The sequence below is a fragment of the Pelobates fuscus genome, chromosome 2 (assembly GCF_036172605.1).
Source record: "Pelobates fuscus isolate aPelFus1 chromosome 2, aPelFus1.pri, whole genome shotgun sequence".
NCBI classification, from domain to species: domain Eukaryota; kingdom Metazoa; phylum Chordata; class Amphibia; order Anura; family Pelobatidae; genus Pelobates; species Pelobates fuscus.
The window spans coordinates 12,783,079-12,802,198 of NC_086318.1; the positions used below are offsets into that span (position 1 = coordinate 12,783,079).

General features: G+C 40.9%; 1 protein-coding gene across 1 annotated transcript in view; it reads left to right on the plus strand.

Annotated features, from left to right (window-relative positions):
* Nucleotides 1-11,142, plus strand: part of LOC134586075 (olfactory receptor 2D2-like) — a 29,977-nt gene extending 18,835 nt beyond the window's left edge. The window contains exon 5 of the mRNA XM_063441585.1: nucleotides 10,186-11,142. Within this exon, the coding sequence (XP_063297655.1) occupies nucleotides 10,186-11,142 (957 nt within the window). The remainder of the gene's footprint in view (nucleotides 1-10,185) is intronic.
* Nucleotides 11,143-19,120: the final 7,978 nt, after the last annotated feature.

Genomic DNA, 19,120 nt, shown 5'->3' on the forward strand with positions numbered 1-19,120 from the left:
AATTGTGCTTTGCATTGTAGAAGTCTTTTAGATCTATCCCCTCCATGTGATCTATAGTTTTGAATCTTAAAGTAGAAAGTCTGTGTTGCAAAGCTATAAAATGCTTCGCCACAGGTTTCGCACTACGTCGGTCCTGGAATACAGTGGTAATGGTTGATCGATGTCCTCTGATTCAGTCTCATAGAGTGAGATCTGTTTTGCCGACTTATGAAAGTCCGCATGGACATGTGATCATATAGATATCATAGTAAGTACCAAAAGGGGGGAAGAGGCTACAGTGCTAAACTAGTCAGCACTGATGCCTCTTGACTTGTTACTTAGGAACTCAAGGGCATCAACCCTAAAACAATTGAAAAATAAATACTTGAATGGAGTAGGAATAACCCCTCACGAAATTGTGGGAGGTCCGACCTCCAAAAAGGAGAACCTCTAAATTGTTAAGATTCCATATACGTAGTATTAGCCTTTATTAATATATAAGTCTGAAATGATCAAAATTAAAAATAATAGTATTATAGTGTGCAAACCCAAGTGAAAAGTGAAAAGAGAAAATAAATATTAAAATGTCTGGAGGTAAATCGCTAGTGTCGATATACTACATCAGAGGGCCCCATGTAGTTAGTGTATATAGCTTTAAATAAGACAGGGAATGAATGGGTGCCCCTAGTGCAAACGGATATATCCATGGCTCTGTTTTTAGCTGTTTCAAGAGTCCATGCATAATATCCTCTGGTTCTGAATCTGTTCCACATTTCCGATGATTCACTTGTATACCTATACACCCTCAGAAATTGGGATATCGGTAAGGAATCTTTCAAATGTTGTGGGTGGAAATGTGAGATCCGTGGGTTTTCTGTGTAGGGTGTAACCCAGTTTATCTTGATGATCACATCCAAAAATTGTATGGAGGTTTCATCCTAGCATAGGCTCAGAGTTACAGGAAGCGGGGATTGATTAATCTGTTGTACCGTTCATTCCAGCTCTTCAGATGTGCCTTTCCAAACCATGAAGATATCATCCAGAAACCGATGGTAATGCCTAATATTTTCTAAATATTTCTGCAGGATGTATGTCCGTTCAAACATATAGATAAATGCATTGGCATAAGATGGTGCCCCCATAGCCATTCCAGAAAGTTGTAAAAAATTTTTTTGGTATTCTTCATCCTTGAATGATGCTTGGTTGATCTACTCACACCTTAATAACACGCCTTAATAAATACAGCGATAGATTTAGCAATCGGTTTCAATGAGTTTTCTCTGGCCGACACTATGGGTCTTGCAAGTGGATGCAAAGGGTATTTGTGTATTCTCAGGAGTGTCTATATGGCAGGGTGATTCGGATGTACTACATATAAGAATTTGACTGTGTTAGGATCCAGGTATCCATGTTGTATTCCGAGATCAATATGGTTTTTGATATGTTTCTGGAACTTACCGATTGGATCAAACGTACGGGACAGATGATGATATGTGGATCCTGTATGGCGGCTTTCAAATCTTTTTTTTACCACTAGTCAGGTTGTGGTGATGGTTAAGTGGATTTTTTATTACATTTTCTGTGTCCAATTTGATGTTTGCGTAAACGTCTAAATAGAGGGATTCTATTGCCACTTTTGTTTCAGGTAGGAAATAGATTAGATTGTATGTTCATGTCCTCTTTTCTAATTTCTTTGCTGTAGAGTGTCCATTGCAGTTTGTACATCTCCACCTTCACTTGAAAAGGGTCGCGTTTAGTTGTGAGGACAAATAATAATATTCCTTTATTTAGTATCGAGTAGTGATCGAATCAAATGGTCCTGAGGAAAGTACTGGGAAGCGGCTGAAATGTTAATCTCTCCTGTGTTTTTTTACCACAAAGTATAGTGGATTGAATCATTGCTTAGATACAGAATAAAGAATTGGAACCTTTACTCCAAAGACCGTGAGTGCAGCCTATTTCTGAATATTGTTATATATGCATGCCTTAGACTGGACCCAGCATTAACCAGTATTAGCCTGAGTGGTTTAAGGACTGTGTATATATGATCTAAGTTGGTTTTATTATTAAATTGGGCAAATTATGTTTTTTTTAACTCTATTTTACACTTCAAGGGACTGTCTGACATCCCAGACATTCCCCCTGCAGGCAGTTCTGAAGTCTGATATTGTCATCACGATCACATGGCCCTAACTGGCAGCAGGGGGACTGTCTGGGATGTCAGGCATGCCACCAGAATTGGAGCACCGTGGATCGCTGTGTGGCGAAGGGGGTGGTGTTGATTCCTAGGGCATATGATGCCACCCTGTGGCATTAAAGCCCACTTTCTGCAGGCTGGCAAGATACACCCTTAGCGGGCACCCAAAGAGATGTATTCTGTTATTTCATTTATAATGTACAAATCTCAATTTTTTTTTATGCTTCATAAGCATTTGTTTGCTAATTATTTGCTGTTTTATTTCTCCTGCATAACTTTATTTTACATATATTTTTGTAAGTTTTTTTTTCCAACTACATAGTATTCAATTTGTTATGTGGCATTGTGCATCATAAGAAAATTTTTAAAATAAAATCAATAACAAAACAAAAAGAAGACATAAAAAATTAAAATAAACATAAAAAACAAAAATAAACTAAAACTAAAAATTAGCATCCTGTTCTTTTCTTTTCTTTTTTTTCCTTTCCTTCCTTTCTTTTCCTTTTAATTTGTATGCTACTCTTTCTCCTTTCACTTTCCTCCTCCTTCTCTTTTTGCCTGCAGCTTATTCCTTAGTCTACCCAAATTTTAACCAACTAGAATGGCAGTTTCGGCCATCTCCTAATTAACTCTTGTCCTCCTAGCAAAACTTTCCCCCAGATTTTTCAGAATGCCATTAGAGTGTCGCTAGCTTGGTGTGCCATATATTCCATCTGACGAATATATTGTAACATATCTATCAACGTTTTTATGCTTGAAATCTTTTAGTTTTTCCAATTTTTGGCAATAAAAACTTTCAATGCAAAAAAAAAAAGATATACATTTTTTTTCATGTAAACATATTGTGGTTGGGAAAGTGTTCAAGATCGCTTCTTCCATTAAAAAAGCAATCTGAAAGTATGTTTTAGGTTCGATCAAATCGTATAACATTCTCCAGATTGGAGTTATTTTTTTGCATGACCACTATATATGACTTAACGTTCCAATCTCTCCGCATTGTCGCCAATATTTGTTTGGAACAATAAAATATATATGCGCTGAATGGACAGGAGTTAAATACCACCTTGTTAAGATTTTATAAGACAGTTCCACATGGTTTGATGAGCGTGAAATGTTAGCAGTAAAACATACTAAAGAGTTCCATTCTTCCTCCTTGGTTTACCTATCTCTATTTTTCCCAGCCTTTTCTATATGTTGGATTTGCTGAGTATGTAGCTGTAAATATATTATATTAGCACATCATCAGCGATTTACTCCCTTTTGGAGCTTATTCTAACACATTTTTAAAGAATTATCTAAATTCAGCTCAGAGGATCGATTTAGGGTAACTAGATAGTGTCTTATTCTTAAATATTTATATAACACCAGCAAATTCCTTAGCGCTGTAATAGGTGGAGCAACAGTAGTTTTTGCTATAATTTTGCCCATATTTTCAGGCTATAAATAGTTCAGCAACGCGGTTCAGCAACAGGCAGCATTACCGAGAGTTGAGACAGTCTGGCCGACTCCCCAGTGGCAGCTCACCTTCGAGGGAGAGGAAACAACCCGTCTCTCTCCCCAGCTTTAATATAAGAGTAGGGAAAGGAAGGGGGATCGTTCAAAATAAATACAAAAACTTTGGCAATATCATCATCTTGACTGAAGCAATAGGGCCAATCCATGATATATCAAACTCCCTCCATCGTGCAAGCTCTTCTTTTGATTTCCCCCAAACAGATTTAAAATTTAGAGCTGACATAAGAGACAGATTCACATATAAACAATACCTAAATATTGAATGTAAGTTGATCTCCAATCCATTTTTTTTAAAGTCAGATATTTGATGTTCATTAATATTCACTGGGAGAACTTGCGTTTTTTGGATTATTAACCCTATGGTAAGAAACCTTCCCGTATTGCATAAGAATTTTTGTAAATATTTTATAGATTAGATAGGGTTAGTTAATACTGTTCGTATACCATCTGTGCTAAGTATTATGTTTTGTTGAGACATATTTGGAATGCTGATCCCACTTATATTAATTTATGTTTGAATTGCAATTGCCAATGGCTCCAAAGCCTGAGTGTATAAAATGGGAGATAAAGGGCAACCCTGTCTACATCCATTACTGATCCCAAATTAATTAGACCTAGATCCTGAAAGAAGTACAGAAGCCATAGGGTTTTAATATAATGCGTTTATAGCTTTTATAAGTCTTGTTGGGAAACCGTAATTTAATTAAAGTTTGAAACAAAAAATTCCAGTGTAAGCGGTCGAATGCCTTCTCTGCATTGAGTGACACGAGAAGGCATTCAACCTTACTTCTTTTTGCCTCAGCTATCAAATGTATTATTTATATAGTTGCATCTGAGGCGTGTCCACCTTCTATGAAGCCAACTTGATCATTTTTTTATAAGGTAAGGCAAAAGAGGAGAGATTCTGGCTGCCATTATTTTTGTAAAGATTTTGTAACCTGAGTTAAGAAGTGAGATCGGGCGCAAATTGCTGCACTGCATAGGTTTTTCCCCGGCTTTGGCAGTGCAACAATGTGTGCTTCTAGCATTTCCTTTGGCATTGTTCCCGAAGACATACATGAATTCAAGAGTAATAACAGATTAACTTTCAAACGATTAAAATGTTGTTTATAATATAAAGCTCCAACCCCATCTGGACCCTGTGATCTTCCCTGTGGCATAGTTTTTATAGTTTGTAATAGCTCTCCATCTGTGATTGCATCTTGTACGGCCTGAGCCTGAGTTTCATTAATTCCAACAATTTGAATATTAGAAAGGTAATTAGAAATTTCCTTAGAGGTCGGTTGGGATCTTTCTGGACAGTGTTTTATATTATAAAGAGAAGAGTAATATTTTGAACATTCTTCCGGCATAGTTTGTGGGTCGTACATTTTTTCTCCTTGCTCATTTGTCAAAAAGGGTATAGAAGTAGCTGCCTGTTTCTTTAATTTATTTGCTAATAGCCGAGTTGCTTTATTACCGTTTGTGAAAAATTGGGATTTTAACTGTCTCATATAATATTCTGTTTTCGCCCATTCTTGTCAGTCTATCTTTGTTCTAATTGATTGTATTTCTTCTATCAAGTTTTCTGAAGGTCTAGTTTTTTGTATTTTTTCAAGTTCTTTTAGTTGGATTTTAAAGTCTGGTAATACTTTCTTTTTTGGTTTAGCTATATATGATGCGTGGGATATAAATTTGCCTCTAATTACTGTTTTGTGAGCTAACCACAAACTTTAAGGACCAATATCGGAAGTATCATTTGTAGTTAAATATTCCTTCAATGCAGAATCAATTAAATTTCTGGTCTCCGACCATTGGGAGTATTTTATTATTCATCTTCCAGCTTACAAAGGGTCTTAATGTTTTGGTAATTGATCATTTCAACAGAATTGGGCTGTGATCGGACCATGTTATTGGTCCTACTGTTATATCTTTTAAATTAGAGAGAAAGGAGTAATTAACAAAGTAATAGTCTATGCGGGTATATTTTTTGTGTACATAAGAGTGACATGAGTAGTCACGCAGGCCTGGGTTTAAAACCCTCCATGCAACAAAAAAGATTTTGTTTCTGCATTATGGTTCCATATCTCCTACATTTTTTTATGAGCTGCTTTTTCTGCCTTATGGATTTGGAAACCTGATGCATCTAGATATGGATCCATAATTAAATTAGAAATCTCTACATATAAACAATCTATTATGTCTTTCTATAGAAATCTTGCAGAGTGCCCTTTCTAGTGTCTCAAAGGGGTTCTGTGGTGGTAAATAAACATTAACTATTGTTAGATCTCCTCCATTTATGACCAGAAGGGTCTTCAAAATGAGAACACTTTAGAATATAATTTTTTTTATTTTTTTTTTTTAAAAGATCGTTGCAGTGCCACATATTGTAATTCTATTTGACAAAAGAATCATGGTGGGAATTTTTTTCTGTTTGATATAAGGGATATAGCGAAATGGATCTCTTGTACACAAGGAAGCATAATATTCTGCTGCTGTATCCCATAATAGCCTTCGTTTATGTGGAGTATTAAGTCCGCGGGCATTAACAGAAAATATGTTCACAGTCATTAATTAAATAATAGCTTTTCTGAGTTCTATACGGTATGAACAACCGAAAGCATTTCTTATTACCTCCTTAAAATGATATCTTAACAATGCTCTTAAGCCAATGTTACTGTTATTACAGTAGGTTGTTAGTTCATAACAGGATGCAAAGAAAAAAAATGCAAAAAATAAACATAATAACTTTAAACCGATAAATACACACAAAAAATAAAATTAGATAAAATTATGCTCTAGTAGCACATTTGTGAGTATCACCTCCGACCCTTTAATTTTGGGTCCTAGATTCTCACTTTTTGGAAACTCAGGTAATACAATTTGTTTCCTTGGGGCAGTGAGTGAACCATAATATAAACTTCCACTATAAAATTACTCTGGTTTGTTTTTCTCTCCTTTATTTATCTTTCTTTCCTTTCCCCATTCCCCCCTTCCTGCTCCTATCTTTCCCCTTTTCTTACCTCTAATAATTCTCTTCCGATACTTCCCCCTTTTTCCCCTACCCTTCATTTCTCTTCTTGCTACCCCATCCCTCCCCTTCATTACATATTTACAAAGTTGCTTCTCTCCTGCATAACTTGATACAGAATATTCTTACTCTGTATAAATGACACAGTAGTGAGCATTGACTGGATCTCTGCACCTGTCAGACAGTGTTGGAGAATGTGATATGCACATTATGAATCTTTTCACACAGATAAAAAAGGAAATACAAACTAACACGGCTTTTCTCTAAAGTGAGAATTCAAAGTGATGTCAAAGTGATTTTTACATTTAAAGGAACACTACACAGTAGAAATGTAATAAATCCCATATAGTGGCTATACACCTAATGAATGCATGCACATATTTATTTATACATGTCGTCATTGGGGGATATATCTAAAAAGAGCTTGTCAAAGCCTTAGATTTTATGACTGTAGCCTTTGCAAGCCTTTTTTACTTTTGTCATGGATAAATAATCAATCAGAGTCTTCTAATTGAAAAAGCTTCTGTATCAGTACCATCTGTGCCCTCTGTGTGCATGTGCACCTATCTTTGTGTCTAGTAAGGAACTGGCGGATGCTGGTCAGTGAGCAGAAATGTGGGAGAAAGCAGGGGTGCTCATGTAGAGCGCACACCTGCCACTTCCATTAGTTCACGGGAGCTAACAGAGAGAGGAAGGGAACATACTTTACTGTCTGACTGCCAAGGAGGCATTTCTAAATCTAATGATACAAGTGTAATAAAAAGGAACCTAACTTACAGAAAGCAACACCATGAAAGTAAATACATGCATCCACCATAAGAAGGATTGTATTTCATCCTGTATACTTTGAACTTATATTCAACAACCATTGCATGTTTTGGCTTGTGAGTGGAAATATTAATGCACCATATCCCTATTTCCTTAACAATATTACTTTATTCTATATTTTACCATTTATAGCTTTGTGGTTTACTCCAATTGTTTGTAAATTTTGTTTTGTGGTTATGCTTTGGGACTTGGGAGGTCCAACAAAAACAGTTTTCCTGGCACTATAGACTCCTGCAGGGCTCCCCCTTTCCTCCCCCTCCCCCGTCACTCGCCTTAATCCAGCGCCGATGTCCCTTGTTGCTGGGTCAGGCTCCTACCACCCTCTTCCCTCGCCGGCGGGGAAGACCTAATGCGCATGCGCGGCAATAGGCACGCTCGCATTAGGATTTCCCCATAGTAAAACAGTATTCAATGCGTTCCTATAAGGAAAAATCTGACGCTGGACGTCCTCATACAGCGTAAAGACATCCAGTGTCAGATAACAGACCAAACGTTTGTTTCGATTCCGAGAGTCCTGGTAGACAGCCACTAGAGGAGGAGTTAACCCTCAGTGGTGATTATTGCAGTTTCTAATAAACTAATCACCACTGTAGGGTTAAAGGGACACTCCAGGCACCCAGACCACTTCTGCTCATTGGAGTGGTCTGGGTGCCAACTCCCACTACCCTTAACCCTGCATGTGTAATTATTGCAGTTTTTCATAAACTGCAATATTTACATTGCAGGGTTAACTCCACCTCTAGTGGCTGTCTATTAGACAGCCACTAGAGGTCACTTCCTGGGTTCTAGCACAGGTTTCCTGTGCTAGAGCGTCGCTGGACGTCCTCACGCTGTGTGAGGACCTCCAGCGTCGCTCAAAACCCCATAGGAAAGCATTGAAATTATTTTTCAATGCTTTCCTATGGGGAGACGTAATGCGCATGCGCGGCATTTCCGCGCATGCGCATTAGGTCTCCTCGGCCGGTGACCGAGATTAGTCTCGCCCACCGGCCGACGTAATCATTAGGAGGAGCGTCGCGGAGGCGGAGACAGCGGCGAGGGACATCGCCGCTGTCCCAGGTAAGTGACTGAAGGGGTTTTCACCCCTTCAGTAACCGGGGATTGGTGGGTGGGAGGGAGAGGGACCCTCCAGTGCCAGAAAAACGGATCGTTTTTCTGGCACTGGAGTTTCCCTTTAAGGAACATGACACATTGCACCCAGACCACTTCAATAAGCTGAAGTGGTCTAGGTGCCTACAGCTACAGTGTCCCTTTAGGTATACTTTTTCACTTTCATTAGTGTTGTTTTTTGGGACAATATTTTTTGTTGTTTTTGTTGTTAATGAGGGAGGTTGATAATATATATTTTATTATTTTTTAAAGTTTATTACCTTCTTGAACATGTATTTTTAAATAAAAAAAATATGCTCTTAATTATTGTCCATATCTTATATATATAATTGAGATAAAATGTGTTTAGACTGTATAATTGTTTACATATCTCACTGACTAAGTATCTGTGCTAAGAAAATATATTGTTTTTAATAAAATGTCTCTTCTGTTTTCATCCCTTAGTTTGGTAAACTACATTTTTTTTCACCTTTATTTTTAGATTCATATTTAGAAAGGACATAACTGGAATATGTTTCCAATGCTCCCTATTACCTGCTATAAAACAAGTTGGTTTCAGAGAGTATGTTAACAATATTAAAACAGAGCAATGATCTAAGATAAATACGTAATGATAAGCAGATAAAAAGAGTTATATTATCATTAGTTTAATATCAATATATTTCAATAGCAAATGTAACTTAATTTTTGTTTGTGTCAAGATATCACTTCGCATTCAGCCAACATCTTATCATCAGTGCATATGCCAAGTGAGCATGATACATTTGTTAGTTAACAGTTTCAGAACTTTATTAACAAGCTACTGTAATAGATGATATTGCTAGAGTCAAGCCAGCCTTTCAAGCATTGATAGAATTAGTTATATTAACAATTAGACTTATGCATAGTAAGAAACTTGGGTTAATTGTTTTTGACGATTGAAAAATACTTGGGCAACCTGACATTCGGTTGGATATCAGTATGGCTTGGCCGAATGTCGATTCAGTAACTGAATCAGAAAAACAAACCAAATTGTCTTGCCATTTGGTTTACAGAGGATGAGTAATAAAAAAAACATATGTATTGAATACATAATATATAAATATTGATATTTTGTTTTACTGTTTCACCTGTTTTTTCCCTACGTGAAAACAAATTAACAATTAGTGACAATTAGTAATCAACAATTAGCCATCAATCACCATATTTTCCCCAGCAATAGTCTTTTTTTTTTTACACCATGGGCAGAATTTAGAATATTGTCCGTCCGTCCCCACCCCATCCCCAAACTTGTTCAGCATTTCATTTCTCCTTTAAGTTAGTCTGCAATTCAGTTATTTTTGTTAAGAATTCAGGAATTTTCCAGAACATCCGATCAGCCCAAATTCAGCTGAGTGCAGATCAGTCCGAAGTGAATCCATTAGTTTAATACTAGTATTATAATGATAATAATAATATAATTTGTTTGATAATTAAAATTGACTGTGATCAGTGAAATAATCCTGATAATCTACTTTGGTATTAGTTAATTTCACATATTTATAACGTTCTTCGTGTCTTTCTACAGAGCAAGATGGCCTCACATAAATTGTTTAAGGAAATTGGGAACGCCAGCATTGTGACCGAATTCATCTTGCTTGGACTCTCTACAGACCCCAATGCACAAGTCTTATTATTCATAGTCTTTCTGATTATCTACATGGCCACACTGGCCGGTAACATTCTTCTCATTACAGCCGTGAAAACTGACAAACGTCTACACAGCTCAATGTATTTATTTCTCGCTAATCTCGCTTTTATGGATATTTGTTATACCTCAATCATCATTCCCAGAATGCTTAGGGATTTTCTCACCATGAATAAACTTATTTCACTCAAGGTTTGCACAGTGCAAATTTTTTTCTATCTTTTTCTGGCAGAAAGTGAATGTGTCCTTTTGGCTTTTATGGCATACGATCGTTATGTTGCGATCTGTAACCCCCTACGCTATAACATAGTTATGAACATTCCGTTCTGTACTCGGATGATAGCTGCTGCATGGATGACTGGTTATGTTATATCTTTTGTTGATGCTTTATTTCTCTACTGGTTGAAATACTGTGATCCTAAAGTCATAGATCACTTTTTCTGTGAGAGTGCATCCTTAATAGAGCTAGTCTGTCATGATTACCCTGTGCTTACTATTGTAATATATGTTGGCGACGCTATTCTTCTTCTGACTCCAGTAGTACTTGTTTTGTTTTCTTACATTCGTATTATTGCTTCTATTGTGAGAATACGTTCAGGAGGCTCAAAATCATTCTCCACGTGTTTCTCACATTTGATTGTCGTGGTCCTTTTTTATGGAACTGCAATGTTCACATACATGCGACCGAGGCATGCGGTAACACATGCAACAGGTAAACTGGTTTCAGTATTTTATACCATAGTCACCCCCATGTTAAACCCTCTGATTTATAGCCTGAGGAATAAAGATGTACAAAGAGCTGTAAAAAAAATTGCAAGATGTATTTCTTTTACATAACATTTTGCTATAGTTTGACTTGTATAGTTCATCTAGAGCACTAAAAACATGGAATTCAGAAAGCATGACATAGTTCCTATTTTTGAAAGAAAAATGTTTTTATTGTACTTTGAGAGAAGCCTTCAATTCTTGGATATATAAACGTGTAATATTGGGAATTGAAACACACTTCAACAAAACAGCAGCCCAGCAAAAGAGGTCATAAAGGAAGTAAAAAATAAAATAAATACAGGACTGCTATTGGGCTTTCCTCCTCTTTCTCATTGTTCCCTAAATATATATTTTGCTGGTTAATGTTCACCATTTCATTCTGTTTATTTACGAAAACAGATTTTTTTTTCACATCATGTTATCTGTATCCTTAACTTAACTATTTGATTTTCTGTTTCCTGTTATTTTTACTAAAATGGAAAGTTAGTATAATTTTTTTTTAAAGGGGCAGTGCTTGACTGCTGAGCCGGGAAGAGATGCTCTGTGGGAGTTTCTGATTCTGTTACCGAAGATCTAGGTCTAACTGCGAGCCACAAGCTCATTCTGATCTCAATCAGTTCTCATACTGCTAAGCGACCTTCGGTGCACCCAGGAATACCTTACAGAAGAATTTTCAGCACAGGATCATCTGGACCGAGGCTTGTGGCCTGTTTGAATTTGAGATGAAGAGAGAAGGCCGTTCTCCCAGTTTTCTGACATAGCTTCCCTCCCCTTACTACATGCCAGCCAGTCTCCATCTATGTGATCTTGCTCAGTACTACTCACTGATCTTAATTTTAATTTTATTTTGTTGTGCCATTACGTTTGCTTTTTGCTTTCTGCTGTGTTGCAATGCGATATCATAAGGCTCCAGTGGAATTATGATCTTTTACACCAAGCCTGTCATAAAGCCAGTTAACCTATTATTGTCTAGCCTGGATTGTTATTCCAGAGCTATCTTATGTTTTCCTTACCTACAAAAGTGGCTTGTTTACTCATAATGTGACATTAACTAATACTGTGTATACTCTGCCTCCTTGCAGACATATGTCCCTGTTTTCATGTTGTCTCCTTATGGCTCATACTGTCAATGTGACAACTGTACCATTGTTTTACATGTTAAATCTCTGCCACAATAAAACAAAGATTGTCAAAAACAATATAAAATCATTTCTAAATTCAACGTTTATGTATTAATCTATAATTTCTCTGACGTATAAAATAAAATAACAGATATCTGATGTCTCATCTATGAATACTTCTGGTTTTCAAAGTATGATGACAAGAAAAGTGAATTTTTTTTAAAAAGTGAAACATTATTTTATGTTGTTAAAAATGTAATAAAGAAGAAAAAAGATAAAATCACATTGATTCACTAGAGCCTGATGTTAAACTTATTGGTGTTTCAGCATATGAACGTCAAACATGCTATTTACTAACTAGTGTAACTTTTCTCTAACAAGTATTAGTTTCTGACTAGAGATGTCCCGAATAGTTCGCTGGCGAATAGTTCCTGGCGAACATAGCTTGTTTGTGTTCGCCACGGCGGGCAAACATATGCGATGGTCGGTCCGCCCCCTATTCGTCATCATTGAGTAAACTTTGACCCTGTACCTCACAGTCAGCAGACACATTCCAGCCAATCAGCAGCAGACCCTCCCTCCCAGACCCTCCCACCTCCTGGGCAGCATCCATTTTAGATTAATTTGGAAGCTGCATTCTTTTTTTTTTTTTTTAGACAGAAGTGTGTTATATTTGAGCATGCTAGGCTGAACATGCATATATCATGGCTAGTTGCACTAAGGGTATGAGTATATAGCAGTCCATTGTTGTGAAAGATGGCTGTCATGTTTAGGGTGTAGCTTGCACGTTATCAACTGTGTATTTATATCAGCAGCTCCACCACTAGTTATAAATCAAGTGTGAGTCGCCCCATGAGATGAGACTAGTGAATAACATAATACATGAACGGTTAAGGTAAAGGCATGTAAGGAACTGCGACAATAAACTCTTTAGGAGGTGAAATAATGACATATTTAAACGCTTGCTACTTCACGATTAGTTAATGTGCAGAGAGCAGTTCATGTGATCAAAGGCATGGTGTGGAGGATCGGCTATAGTGGGACATGCTTGGCAGGCTGCTGTTTACTGCTTGTGCTCATCCGATCCCTTCTGGGCGCCAGGTGCAGACCCCGGGAGTCCCTGATACCTGGAACAACAAAGGCAAGTCTCTGGCTGAGTGCCGGGTTCACGGCTTGAGGTGGTGGAAGCTTGTTTTGTCGGGTGGTCGGACCTGTCCTGGTGGTGCTTCACGTCCAGTGCGGGATTGTGGTGGCTTAAGGTGGAGGCAAGTGCTTGACGAGGGGCAGGCTCTGCATTTCTGTTTGTGCCTCCGGTCCCGTCTTCGACGCCTTTTGCGTTGGTGGATTTTAATGGGGACTTCTTCACTTAGCTGTGGTGGAGCTTGTTGGGGCTGTGGTGGAGCTTGTTGGGGCTTCCTGCTTGTTTTTGCTTCCAAAATTGATTAAAGAGTATGTCCAGCTTAGACTCAATATCCTGCCATGCTTTGCTGGTACCAGGAGGCCGCCATATTGGGAGAGTCGCAGATGAGTATGTCAGCCTGGGCGACTGTGCTCTGTGCGTCCATTAGCTCCAGACAGCCTCTCAGGGGTGGACCGGGATAACCCCCACCGGTCCGAGGGGGGGGGTAACGGAGCTCCTGCCGGGAAGTAGCTGCTCCTGGGCATCCCAGGATCGGGAGATCGGCCGCCTCTCTCACCCGGTGAGCACCAGGTCACACTTGCCACGCGGAGGTAAGTAAGACTCTGTCGAGTTGCTGACCACTATTAAGCATGACGGGTCGATCAGGTAGGAGCAACATTGCTGGGTCATCCCCTTCTGGGGTGAAATTTGCTTGTTCATAGCTGCTTAAAGTGAGATATTGAGGGAGCTCACACGAAGTGCGTCTTTCCTCCATGACAGCTAGGCCCCCGGAAGCTGCATTCTTAGTGAGAGGAGGGACAGTGTAGCTGCTGCTGATTTAATAGGGAAATCGATAGCTAGGCTAGTGTATTCAGTGTCCACTACAGTCCTGAAGGACTCATCTGATCTCTGCGGTAAGGACAGCACCCCAAAAAGCCCTTTTTAGGGCTAGAACATCAGTCTGCTTTTTTTTTTCTTCCTGTGTAATCTAATTGCAGTTGCCTGCGTGCCAGCGTGTGTGTCAGGCTCACAGCGTATACTGTACCCACTTGCCCAGTGCCACCACTCATATCTGGTGTCACAATAGCTTGCATTTTAAAAAAAAACAAAAACTTTTTGACTGTAATATAATAGCAGTCAGTTTCCTTCATACGTGTGCGTTTCAGGGCCTGCCAGGGCACAGTGTCACACCAGTGCAACTCATATCTGGTGTAACAGTAGTGTAGAAATTTCCTCCCATGTGTACAGACATACTACAGAGCAGCCCAATTGGCCATGGTCAAAACAGCAACAGCTGAGGGGGGAACCACTACAGTGGACCCAGATAGAAGCTCACTGGGCCAAAACACAAGAATTACGGGGTCTTTTCTGGTTACCGGGACACCTACGCCCCAAGCTCTTCCATCCCCTACCTACCACTGCCCTAACATTGAAAGGGTGGGACAAACAAAGGGGAGAGGAGGAAGACCACAGGGAAAAAAAGGGTGTGCCCCAATCTCATGCCTAGCAGTGGGTATCCCATCCCTTGACACTAGGACATCGGGGGATGCAGGCTGCACCATGATAATCACCTTACGAAGACAACCGCCTAATCCCCTTCCCGGAACTCCAAACAAAGTACAATATACCCAGCAAAGCACTGTTCTCTTACTGACAACTTAAATCACTACTCACGGGAATCAAAATACTAGATCATAAGCCACAAACCGCACACAAAGCAGCAACCCTCTGCTTGACGGGCAGACCCCCGAAGAAAATACTCTCAAACCTATGTACCGCTTTACTAGAGGAACGATCGGGGGAAATCATGACATTCCAAAAAGCATGGCACACAGAACTGGGGAAGACATTGGGGACAGATGACTGGAAGCGGGCATTCACGATACACAAAGGGAATACATTATGCACCACACACCTAGAGACCATACAGAAGCTACAATATCGATGGTACATGGTACCGGAGAAGTTGGCAGCGCTTTACCCAAACTCACCCAACATATGTTGGAGATGTGGAGCCACTAAAGGCTCGATGAGTCACATATGGTGGGCATGCACACTAATTAGGCATTACTGGAGAGAAGTGGAGGACATAGCAGAAAACCTATTAGACAGAAGATGGCCACTCACTATTGAACATTGCATCTTATTCGTGATACCAAATACCTTAAGCAAAACGGAAGAAGGGCTAATATTCCACTTGCTCATAGCAGCTGTAACACTCATAGCCAGGGCTTGGAAGTCACAGATAGCACCCACAAAAGAAGCCCTACTTGACCAAATTTCCCTCAACTGTAAATACGAGCAGATGGCTGCCAAACACCTAGGACAGCGGACACATATTGGCAAAGCTGGTGAGAAATGGAAGGCATAGATGGGAAAGTACCACACTCGGCATGACACAGGGATCAGGGGGAGCAATACCAACGAAGGTGGGGGACAAAGAGGGATAGGAGACACATCAGGGGTAATAAACAAAACATAGTAAAAAGCTTAGAAAGAGTGGAAAAACACTAAGGGACAACCAAGCCAAACTATAAAGGACGGGACATGACCTAAGGGAGTAAAAGACGAAAGTGGGAAACGGGAACTGGGTAGACTTAAGGGAGTGAAAAGGAAGTAAACTGTGTATATACCCTATGCTGTAACGAAATGTTCATGCATTATCCCTTTCTACATTCTGTACCCTGGCGAGCAGGCACCACACACAAAATACTGTGAAACACAAATAAAACCTAATTTTCATATTGAAAAAAAAAAAAAAATATAGAAATTTGACTGTGAAATAATAGCAGTCAGTTTCCTTCACACGTGTGCGTTTCAGGGCCAGCCAGGGCAGAGTGTCACATCAGTGCAACTCATATCTGGTGTAACAGTAGTGTACATTAATAAAAAACCTAGAAATTTGACTGTGAAATAATAGCAGTCAGTTTCCTTCACACATGTGCGTTTCAGGGCCTGCCAGGGCACAGTGTCACACCAGCGCAACTCATATCTGGTGTAACAGTAGTGTACATTTAAAAAAAAACTAAACTTTTTTGACTTTGAAATAATAGCAGTCAGTTTCCTTCACGCGTGTGCTTTTCAGGGCCTGCCAGGGCACAGTGTCACACCAGTGCAACTCATATCTGGTGTAACAGTAGTGTACATTTATAAAAAAATTAAAATTTTGACTGTAATAGATTGAATAGCAGTTAGTTGTCTGCAAGCGTGTGTGTTAGGCCTACAGCGTCTACTCTGCCAACTTCTGCCAGTGCACAGTGCCACTCATACCTGTTGTCACAGTAGCTTGCACCCATAGTACCACTAATCAGAAAAAAAATGACAGGCAGAAGCAGGCCACCCTGCAGGTGCCGTCGTGGTCGTGGTGCTGTGATTCCCTTTGGCCCTAGAATAATGCCCAGTGTTCAGAGGCCACATACCCTGAACTCGAAAAGTTCTGAGGACATAGTTGACTGGCTAACACAGGACACCCAATCTTCTACAGCTTCCGCTCGGAACCTTGACCCACCATCCTCCTCCAGCTTAGCTTCGGGCACCTCTCAAGTTACCACTCGCCCGTCTTCCACCACCACCAACACTAGCACCACAGCCGCTTCACTGATCTGTCAGAGGACTTATTTACACATCAGTTGGAAGAAATGAGTGATGCGCAACCATTATTGCCAGAGGTTGTAGATAACAGGGATATGTCTCAGTCAGGCAGCATTACACAGATGGACGTACGGTGTGATGATGATGATGATGTTGTACCCGCTGCTGCTTCCTTTGCCGAGTTGTCAGATACAAGTGAAGCGGTTGATGATGACGACGATGTGTCCGTGGATGTCACGTGGGTGCCCACTAGAAGAGAAGAAGAACAGGGGGAAAGTTCAGATGGGGAGACAGAGAGGAGGAGGAGACGAGTTGGAAGCAGGTCGTCACAAGGAGCTAGTGGCACAGTCAGACAGCATGCATCGACACCCGGGGTCAGCCAGACAGCACGCCAATAAACGCATGCTGTTGCCAACACCAGAATGCCGTCATTGCAGAGCTCAGCAGTTGTTTTGGTGTGTCTGCCTCTGACAACAGCGATGCCATTTGCAACCTGTGCCAAAAGAAACTGAGTCGTGGGAAGTCCAACACCCACCTAGGTACAACTGCTTTGCAAAGGCACATGATCGCACATCACAAACTCCTATGGGATCAACACATGAGTACAAGCAGCACACAAACTCAAAGCCGCCATCCTCCTCCTGGTCCAACATCTTCAGCCACATCAACTACTGCTGTCCTCCTTGCCCCCTCTCAACCATCCGCCACTCCGTCTCTCGCCTTGAGCAGTTCCTGCTCATCTGCCCACAGTCAGGTGTCTGTCAAGGACATGTTTGAGCGTAAGAAGCCAATGTCACAAAGTCACCCCCTTGCCCGGCATCTGACAGCTGGCTTGTCTGAACTCTTAGCCCGCCAGCTTTTACCATACAAGCTGGTGGAGTCTGAGGCGTTCCAAAAATTTGTAGCTATTGGGACACCGCAGTGGAAGGTACCCAGCCAAAATTTATTTGCACAAAAGGCAATCCCCAACCTGTACTCGATTGTGCAAAAGGAAGTAATGGCATGTCTGGCACACAGTGTTGGGGCAAGGGCCCATCTGACCACTGATACCTGGTCTGCAAATCATGGTCAGGGCAGGTATAGAACCTACACTGCGCATTGGGTAAACCTGCTGACGGCTGCCAAGCATGGAATGTGTGGCTCTGCAGAGGAGTTGGTGACACCGCCACGACTTGCAGGCAGGCCTGCTGCCACCTCCTTTACTCCTCCTACTCCATCCTCTTCCATAACCTCCTCGTCTGAGTCCTCTTTTGCTGCTGCGTCTTGCTCCACATCAACGACAACCCCCCGGTACTATTCCACATCCCGGATACGGCAGTGTCACGTCATCTTGGGGTTGACTTGCCTGAAAGCAGAGAGTCACACCGGAACAGCACTCCTGTCCGCCCTGAACGCATAGGTGGATCAGTGACTGACTCCGCACCAACTGGAGATCGGAAAAGTGTTTTTTGGCAACGGAAGAAATGTGTTGGCGGCATTAAATTGCATGGCACATGTGTGTAATCTGATCGTACAATGCTTTGTGCATAAGTACCCAGGCTTACAGGACATCCTGAAGCAGGCCAGGAAGGTGTGTGGCCATTTCAGGCGTTCCTACACGGCCATGGCGCACTTTTCAGATATCCAGCGGCGAAACAACATGCCAGTGAGGCGCTTGATTTGCGACAGCCCGACACATTGGAATTCAACACTCCTAATGTTCGACCGCCTGCTCCAACAAGAAAAAGCCATTAATGACCATTTGTATGACCGGGGTGCCAGGACAGCCTCCGCGGAGCTGGGAATTTTTTTGCCACGTTACTGGACGCTCATGCGCAATGCCTGTAGGCTCATGCGTCCTTTTGAGGAGGTGACAAACCTAGTCAGTCGCATCGAAGGCACCATCAGCGACATCATACCATTTGTTCTCTTCCTGGAGCGTGCCCTGCGAAGAGTGCTGGATCAGGCCGTAGATGAGCGTGAAGAGGTAGAGGAAGAGTTGTGGTCACCATCATCACCAGAAACAGCCTTATCAGCATCGCTTGCTGGACCAGCGGCAATGCTGGAAGAGGATTGTGAGGAAGAGGAGTCAGAGGATTAATGTGGCTTTGAGGAGGAGGAGGAAGACCAACCACAACAGGCATCCCAGGGTGCTCGTTGTCACCTATCTGGTTCCCGTGGTGTTGTACGTGGCTGGGGGGAAGAACATACCTTCAGTGAGATCACTGAGGACGAG